The sequence below is a fragment of the Rhinopithecus bieti genome, unplaced genomic scaffold (assembly GCF_001698545.2).
Source record: "Rhinopithecus bieti isolate Rb0 unplaced genomic scaffold, ASM169854v2 scaffold_1106, whole genome shotgun sequence".
In the NCBI taxonomy this organism is placed as follows: domain Eukaryota; kingdom Metazoa; phylum Chordata; class Mammalia; order Primates; family Cercopithecidae; genus Rhinopithecus; species Rhinopithecus bieti.
Genome location: NW_016803367.1, coordinates 590,598 through 600,075, shown reverse-complemented (window position 1 = coordinate 600,075; position 9,478 = coordinate 590,598). Strand labels below are relative to the sequence as shown.

General features: G+C 44.0%; 1 protein-coding gene across 1 annotated transcript in view; it reads right to left on the bottom strand.

Moving 5' to 3' along the window:
- PYGO1 (pygopus family PHD finger 1) overlaps positions 1–8,691 on the bottom strand; it is a 40,334-nt gene extending 31,643 nt beyond the window's left edge. The window contains 1 exon segment of the mRNA XM_017881342.1: positions 8,392–8,691. Within this exon segment, the coding sequence (XP_017736831.1) occupies positions 8,392–8,440 (49 nt within the window). The 5' untranslated portion in view covers positions 8,441–8,691.
- Between the last annotated feature and the right edge of the window lie 787 nt (positions 8,692–9,478).

Sequence of the window (9,478 nt, the reverse complement as noted above, 5' to 3'; positions counted from 1 at the left end):
TTTTTTTTGAGATGGAGTCTTGCTCTATCGCCCAGGCTGGAGTGAAGTGGCACAATTTTGGCTCACTGCAAGCTCCGCCTCCCGGGTTCACACCATTCTCCTGCCTCAGCCTCCTGAGTAGCTGGGACTACAAGCGCCCACCACCATATCCGGCTAATTTTTTGTATTTTTAGTAGAGACGAGGTTTCACTGTGTTAGCCAGGATGGTCTCGATCTTCTGACCTCGTGATCTGCCCGCCTCGGCCTCCAAAGTGCTGCGATTACAGGCGTGAGCCACTGTGCCTGGCCCAGCCCACAGCATTCTTAAGACTACTGAACAACTGTAATTTTACAATTAAAATGCTGTAATTTAAAAATGAACAAAACGTACTCTTAACGGTATCTATCATTTTTGCTCACTTTTCAAGAATCAAATAATTGCTCATACTTAATATACAGCAAAACTCCTGATGCTTGAAATCATTTAAATACATTTTTCATTTTCAAGCAATCTGTGAGCAAAACCACCTAAAATTCTTTTTTGAACATTGAGTTTTATGGTAATAATTTTATATTTAAGAATCTAACATTTCCCTCCGCAAAACAAGTCTTCAAATTCCCACTGGTCTCCCACTTACCTCTTTGTGTTACTGAGGTCCATGGGGTTTAAGGTTGCTTAGAAAGGTAAAGCTTAGGAGAATAGGTGGATGGTATTCACATGTGAAGATAGCTATACAATAATACCTCTGATAATGAACTTCTTTCATGAACAAAGTCAGGCAAATTTTTAGCCAAAACAACTCAGAAATCATGGGGAACAAAGCTGCAGATATTCATGAATATTATTCAATAAACAGTTTCTATTTGTCTTTTCCAACAAAATGGTGAAACCTCAGAGTTTTCTGCTTAAAAAAAATTTTTTTGTTGTTTTCTTTCTGTAGGAAGAAAACATTTCTGTTCTCTTCACACCCACTCCTAAACAAAATAAGAATCTGCTGTAGGTTATTTACATTTATTGATTGACTGATTAAATATACCTAAAAGTGAATGCTGATCACATTACTTAAACAGAATGCGTATTTTAGACCTATTTCTGATGTTAATAGCAGACAGATAACTTAGAATGCAGAAGACAATGTTCTAAGTGGTTTATATATATTAACCAATTTAATCCTTCAAGCAACTCCATGAGATAAGTACCATTATTGTTCTCATTTTGCAGCTGAGGAAACTGATGCAGGGATGTTAAGTAACTTGCCAAGGACTATACAGCTAATAAATGGCAGAGCTGGGATAAAAACCTTGGCAGTCAGGCTCACAGTTACAATGCTGTACTGTTTCTCATTATTGCAGTTGGCACATCTATAGAGATTAGGAGTAAAAAAGGAGATCTGAAATCATTCTTGACCATACTTTAAGGCTAATTTTGATGTTAAAGATGACTCAGACCTCTTGGGTTGCTTAAAACAAGAATGTCAGAAGACAAAACTGTATAATCTTCCCAGGAGGTAACTTCTCTACACACCTGGGAAAAGCAAACCAGGAAGACTAACGGCTTGAAGCTACTGAAACCTCTTCATTAATGTTCATCAAATTGGATTCCAGAAACATTTGTTGAACTTGTGGAAGTATAAAATAAATAAAAGTAATAATTTCTCCCTGTAAGGATCTTATAACCTATAGGAAACAACCTTTTTCTTTTGAAACTCTTAAATTTAATGTGATAAACACTATGATAGAGATGAGCACAGGATACTGAGGGAACACAAGGAACTCCCACCTAATCTTGGCTGAGTGGGGAGCTCAGGAAAACATCCTGGGAGATTTCAACTGAGCTGAAACTTTGAGGATGAGTATCGCCCAAAGGTGGGAGAACAAGCGGGCAGTTTTAGCAGGAGGGATAGAATATGCAAAGGAAGTTTTAAAAGCAAGAGAGACCACGACAACATTTAGAGAGGAAGTGTGAATACTGTAGGACTGGAGCATAAGAAATAGGGAAAGCACTTCATGGAGTGTGAAGAATAGAGGACTTAAGTGGTAGACCTGGGCCAAATCAAAAAGAGCCAACATAAGAAAGTTTGATTTTTACTCGAAAGGTAATAGGAAACCACTGAATAATTCTACAAAAGAGAGTAACGTGGCTCAATTGTGTTTGGGGACCACTATGGCAATGTAGCATAGTAGCTAAGAACTTGGGCCCTAGATTTTGAGTTGTGGCTTTGCTGCTTATTTACTGGATAAACTTATATATGTTACTTAAGCACATACTACTTAACCTCTCTGAATGTCAATTCCTCAACTGTAAACCAACAATAATAATAACATCTAATTCACAGATTTACTGAGAGGATTAAGCAAGAAGATCCATTTAAAACACTCAGAAAAGTACTTGGTAAGCTATTCATCACAATCAGTGGCAATGTGGAAATGGATTAAGAGGGACTAAGGGGGAAGCCATGAAACCAATGAGAGGGTTACTGAAATAATCAAAGGGAAAAGCAAAACCTAAAATAAAGAAGCGGCTGTGGAAAGGTCAATAAGTCAATGGGTTCAAAACATTAGGGCGAGGCCAGGCGCGGTGGCTCACACCTGTAATCCCAGCACTTTGGGAGGCCAAGGTGAGCGGATCACCTGAGGTCAGGAGTTCGAGACCAGCCTGGCCAACATGGTGAATTCCCCCCCTACTAAAAATACAAAAATTAGCTGGGCGTGGTGGCATGTGCCTATAATCCCAGCTACTCAGGAGGCTGAGGCAGGAGAATCACTTGAACCTGGGAGGCAGAGGTTGCAGTGAGCCAAGATCACGCCATTGCACTCCAGCCTGGGCTACAGAGCAAGACTCCATCTCAAAAAACAAACAAACAAAACAAAAAAATTAAGGAGACAGAAATTCTAGGACTTGGGACAGTGTTGCATGGGAGTAGGGGATGGATAAAGATGGCCATGTTCCCCAAGAGGGGAATATGGGAGAAAAGCATCATGGACATCTCATGGATAGAAACATTTTATTCCACACATTAAAAACAAAATTCATTTATCTACCCCTCATTAATCCATTCCTCCTCCATCATCTGTAACACCACTCTCTCACGGTTTTTCTCCTACCTCTCTGACTACTCCTTCACATTCTGCTTTTCAGGGTCTTTTTCCCCGCCTTGTCTCCCAAATGTTAGTGTTTCCAAAGTTGATGGTCTCAATGCTGTTCTCTTTTTACTGCTCACTCTCTCTTGTGTGAGCTCATATACTCCCAAGGCATTAATTAGTATTCACCTGTTTACTGATGACTTCCAGATCTCTACTTCTGGGTCGGACTACTCAACCCAGTTCCAAACCAAATATATCCATTGTATACACTGGAATATCCCAGGAGGATACTCATTCAATGTGTCTAAAACCAAACTCACTTTCCTGATAATCTGCCTAGCTCTTATATGGACCAATTTTAAAAACAAAATAAAAAACCTTTCCTTCAGACTTTCTCTCACAGGCTCTTCCCCAACCCCCAATTTGTGACTGCATAAATTATGCTCCTTCTCCAATCTTAATCCAAATCCTCTGTATTAATCCCATCGAGACAGTCTATATTTTCTTGTAAAGTCCATTTTTAGTAACTTTTATGACATTTCTGTACTATTCCATTCTAAAATACATCCTTATCCCTTCTACGTTATTTCTACCTCTGGTTAAAAGCACTGAAATAAATGCCCTCAACTTCCTTCGTCATCTCTAAATTTTTTTTTCTCCATTCTCTTTTTCTCCAGGACTAAACTTCCACGTGTATACTTGATGCTAATCCTGTTCCCTTAGCTGCAAAGACCTGATTTATGAGAATAGAAACCTTGTCTGTCTCATCTCCAGCTACTGGAATAATGACTGTATAGCATATGGTCTATATTTTTAAAACATGTATTGAATGCTTTATTAATAAATGAATTATCCTCTCTCTCTCTCTCTGGTGCCTTTCCAGTTATTCCCCTCTCCTTCTACATTGGGTTCTTCTGCAAATTTTCAAATATGTTTAAGTCTTTTTCCAATGAAGAAAAAAAAGACTAATATTTTCTCTTGACTCTCTTTTTAAGATATTTGCTATGTCTTTCTGTCTACCACCAAGATTATTTTAAGTTTTAAGCCACATCTTCATCGTTTAATCTTTTACCACATTTTTTGTTTTTGTTTTGAGACAGGGTCTTGCTCTGTCACCTAGGCTGGAGTGCATTGGTGTGAACATGGCTCACTGCAGCCTCGACCTCCTGGGCTCAAGGGATCCTCCTACCTCAGCCTCCTGAGTAGCTGGGACTACAGGTGCATACCACCGTTAATTTTTAAATGTTTTGTAGAGATGGGTTCTCCGTATGTTGCCCAGACTGGTGTCAAACTCCTGGGCTGAAGCGATGCTCTATGCCTCAGCCTTCCAAAGTGTTGGGATTACAGGCATGAGCCACCATACCTGGCCCCACGTTAATGTTCAACACTTTGAAATGTGGTCTCCTCCTAAAACTGCCTTCTCAAAATCACAAGAGACCTCCTAGACCCTTTCTCACATTTTTATCTCCTCTGATGTTTTTTGTACATCACTTAAGACTGCTTCTTAGAACTCTTCTCCCTCCTTGATTCCCAAAAAGATGTGCTCTTTTAATTCCTATAATCACAGCCCTTACCATGCTATTTGTAGCTATTTATTTGTCACTGTTCTGTACTAGACTTAACAATTTCTTGAAGACAGGTGTCGTATCTTTTTTTTTTTTTTTTTTGAGATAAGGTCTCACTCCAATTGCCCAGGCAGGAGTGCAGTCGTGCGATCTCAGCTCACTGCAGCCTCAACCTCCCTAGGCTCAGGTGATTCTCCCACCTCAGCCTCCCAAGTAGCTAAGACCACAGGCACATGCCACCATGCCCAGCTAATTTTTTGTATTTTTAGTAGAGACAGGTTGTTGCCCAGGCTGGTCTTAAACTCCTGAACTCAAGTAATCCACCTGCCTCAGCCTTCCAAGGTGCTGGGATTACAAGCGTGAGCCACCGCGCCCAGCCAGGTATCATATCTTAATCAGTGTATTTCTACTATATGGCACTGTGATTGTTCAATAAATATTTGTTGAATACATGAATGAATATGGCCATCAGATCAATGCCTAAAAGAGTTCTAGGAATACTGGAGAATGGGAGTGTTGGTTAAAATAACCATGACAGTTGATATTCTAAGGGAAAAGGGCAAGTAAAAGCAGTATGAAGGGCAATGGACTATCAGAAAGCAGCATAATTCATGTATTCACTCATTCATTCATTTGACATTTACTATGGGCAAGGCAAATAAGACAATCAAGACGTAGTACCTGTCCTCACAGATCTGTCTTATAATCAAAAGCTGAAGGTTTGGGGTGGAGTATTAAGAATTGGTAGAAAATAGAAGTAAGATACCACGTCACTAAAGAGTAATTCTAAATCTAATGTTAAAATATAAGGACAGTTTGGAAGACCACAGCCAGCTGCTTCTGGTCTACTCACACCTCTGTGATCTAGGTCTATTAGTAGCAGTTCTCAAACTTCAGTATGCATAAGGAGCACCTGGGGATCTTGTTAAAGATGAAGTCCCGACTCTGTGGATCCCAGAAGTCCTGATTCTGTAGATCCACGAATCTATGTTTTAATAAGCATCACAAATGATTATGATGCTTTTAGTCTGCAGAGCATGCTACTGTAAAGTCCTCAGTCATTCATGTTTTAATTTTGCCATATCTGGGTTCTACCTATAATATTACTTTATTAATAATTCATTTAAGTGCTATATGTGTGTATTTATACACATAGGTATCTTAGCCTTATCCTAAGCAAGGTATTTGGTGACTTTTTTGTTTTAATACATGTAAAATAAATACATAACCATTAAAAAGGTCTGTCTCTATTACATCAGCATATGGAAAAGTTTGAAAAGCACTGTTCCAGAGTTTATGCCCTGCAAACATCACATCCTGCATGCAGTCTGATGATATAAATTATATTAACAAAAAGTTCCAGGGCAATGAAGTTCATCAGAATTGTGCTTCGGAAGAGCTCATTATAAAACAATCCAAAAATATTTTTTAAATGAATGTTCTAATGATTACAAAATGACATTAAGGAAATCCTCCCCATAACATGAAAATATTGACTTTTTATTTTAAAAAGTGTTTTGTCTTTTATTCTGGTACTTAACTCTCAGAATATTCTTGAGCTGACACCGGAGCCAATCCCAATAGCTAAGCCGTAGAACTTAACAGCAGTTGGAACAAAATGAAGATATATCTGTGTTCTTGCCCCCAATAAAACACTCATCCATTTTATTTAGAATTACATTTGATTAGGACTGATAATTCAGTTCAAAGGTATAAACTTGACACCTCTTTCTTTTCCTTTAACCCCAAAACAATTTATAATAGTAGGCAAAATTATACAGCAAAAATATCAGGGGAATAATTGTATCTCAGGAAGGTCTATTCCTTAAAGGCTTTGGCAACTCACAACCACAAACAGAAAAGACAAAATATTTCACCAAATCAAAGGTTGTGCTGATATTAAGCCTTTAAAAACAATACTCTTCTCTAAATTATGTTTTCTCTTAAATGGCTAAGAAAATCATTTTCTACCAAAATACTCTTGAGTGGATGTCTTTTGGATTGTGTGTCACAAGCTAGTTCTATACTTGTTTAATTTCTGGTCACACTGAACAAAAACAAAAATGAGCGACTGTGGTCCTTCATCTCTACATCACTTAAGTCAGCCGAAACTTACCTTATTACTTACTGATTTATAAGGCACTTTACCCTGTTTACCCTGTTTGGATGACTACTGCAATCGCCTCCCTACTAGTCTCCCCTGCTTCAGCCTTTTCTCTACAGTCTGTTCTCCGCACAGCAGGTTACGATGCCCTGTTTAAAATGTCAGATCACTCACTCTTATGCTCAAAACTCTGCAGACCTTTTCTCAGAGTAAAAGCCAGTCTTTTAAATGGCACACCAGGCCCTCTAATACACAATCATCCTACAGCCCACAGCATTAAGACTACTGAACGACTGTAATTTTACAATTAAAATGCTATAATTTAAAAATGCACAAAATGTACTCTTAATGGTATCTGTCATCTTTGCTCACTTTTCAAGAATCAAATAATTCTTGATCCTACCCCTCAGCCCCTGTCACAGGACTCTTTCCTTACTCACTTTGCTGCAGTTACAATAGCTTCTTTGCTGTTGATTGCATATACTGGGCATATTCCAGACACAGGGGCTTTGCATTTGCTGTTGCTTTTCTGAGACTGCTCTTCCCACGTGAATCCATATGGCCCTGCTCTATCACTTCCTTTAGGTCTTTGCTCAAACATCATCTTCCAGGTGAGCCCTTTCATGATCACCTTACATACAATCCATACTTCCCACCCCCACACATATTTCCTCTCCTCTTTTCCTCTTTTGTAGTCCACCATATCACCTACGATTTGGCATTCTGTATCTACTGTTTATCATTTGTTTACCCCACAAGAGGGTGAACTCCTTCTGGATGAAGATCGTCTATCTGCTTTGTTCACTGCTGTATCCCAGTAACAAGAACAGGTCTAGCACATAGTAGATGTTCAATAAATATTTGCTTAATGAACAATATTACTCCAATTCTAGAACTTTCAGTCTTAACCCTATTAAGAGCTAAAAGGCATCCCCCAATTTCCGGGTGGCATTTGACTTTCGTGAACTTATATGCAGTATCTTTTGTTTGACACAGGGTTCCCTCTGATTTTTCTTAAACAGTAGTAAGACGACAGGAAAATTCCTAAACAGTGTGCAAGAAAGATGAAAATCAATCACGCATAACACTGATTTTAGATAATTTCTTATCCATAAACCAATAGAGAAAATGCCTTCTGAATTTGTAGCTTCTCCTCTTAAACCTAAGGAAAATAAACTGAATATCTGTTGCCTTTGCCGCGGGGGGGTAAGAAGGGGGCCAGGAGAGACGTGAACGCCCAGGAGCCCTTCTTCAAGAGCGTCAACTCTTGTGCACTCCAACTTACTTTTTTGAGGGGGTGGGCATCGTTCGAGGTCTCTGCCAGGGGTGTCTGTTTTTCACCCTTTGAGGTGCCTATTGTGCTGTGTCTTGAGAACGAGGAGAGGTGGGCGAGGAGGGGGTAAGAAGGGATGCTGCGTTCGGCTCCAAATGCCTCCGAACACAAAGTCGGGAGGCGAGGGATCCGCGCGGGTGTCTCGGGGGACAGCGGGGGCCCGGGCCGCGCGCTCGGATCGCAGCCTCGGCCCCGGGGCGCGGGCGGGACGCGGGCTGCGCGGAGTTAGGCCCGGACAGAGCCCCATGGCCTCCCGGCGGCCGGGCACGGGGCCCCGCGCACCTCACTCACCCCGGTTCCCCCAATCCGGCACCCTTCTCGGTTACCTCGAACTCTCTTCAGCGAAATGGGATCCTTCTCCTGTTCTGCTGACATTACAGACCGCAAAGCATGACTCCCCCCCAGGCCGCGGGAATTCGGTCTCTTTGATGCTGCGGCGGTGGCTCCTCCTCCTCGCGGGGCCGCTGCGGCTGCGAGGCGAGCCTCGGAGCCGAGGCACGGCCGAAGGCGGTGGGGACGCGGGCCGACTTTGCAAAGTTTGGGAGGAGGACGAGGCCTCGGGGCGGCGGGGCGGCGTGCGGGCACCGGCGGGGCTCAGCGGCGGTGGCCGGGAAGCGCGGCCTGGGGGGCGGCCCCCACCCGGGGCCGGCATGTGCCCTGAGTGGCGAGTGCGCCGCCGCCACCGCGCTCCTCCCAACTCCTTCTTCTTGCGCCGCCGCCGCCGCCTCAGGAGCCGCTGACAGGGGAGGGCAAGAGGCTGGCGGCCCGGCCCTGGGCGGCAACTCACAGCGCCCTCTGAGGAGGAGGTCTGCCTCTCTCGCCGCTCCCAGTCGCAGACACAAAAGCCCCCGACTGGAGCCGCCTGCCAAACCCGCTCTGGGGCGGGCCCGAGGACGTGGCGCGGCCCCGCGGCTTCCCCGCCTGAGCTCCCAGCCCCGCGCGGACGGGCTTCGGGGCGGGGGCCGCTTGCTCGCCCGCTGCGCTCCCGCCACCCGCCGCCGCCTCGCGCTCCGCCTCGGCCCAGCCCCCACGCCGCGCGCGCCTCTCGCTCCGCGCCGGGGCTCCGCGGGCCCGCGGCTCTTGCAGCCCGGGCGGGCAGCGCGCGCCTAGGGGCCGCCCCACCCCGCCCCGCGCCCGACGCTCCCTTGCAGCCCACCAGGCCCGAGGACGCCAGACCCCGCGGCCGACGCGACCGGGCCCAGCTTTCGCAAGGAAAGGGCATCTCCGAACTTCATCGGAGGCCACAGCAGCAGGCATCTCGGCCTCGCAGCCAGGGATCGCAAAGATGAACGTACCATGCGAGGAAACTTTGTAAGCCGGAGCTGGAGAGTTCTCGGCGGGCATGTGGGGATCCAGATTCCCCGACTCCGTGTCCGCGTGGCCGTGGTGTGGACACCTGTTTGTGGAATGCCT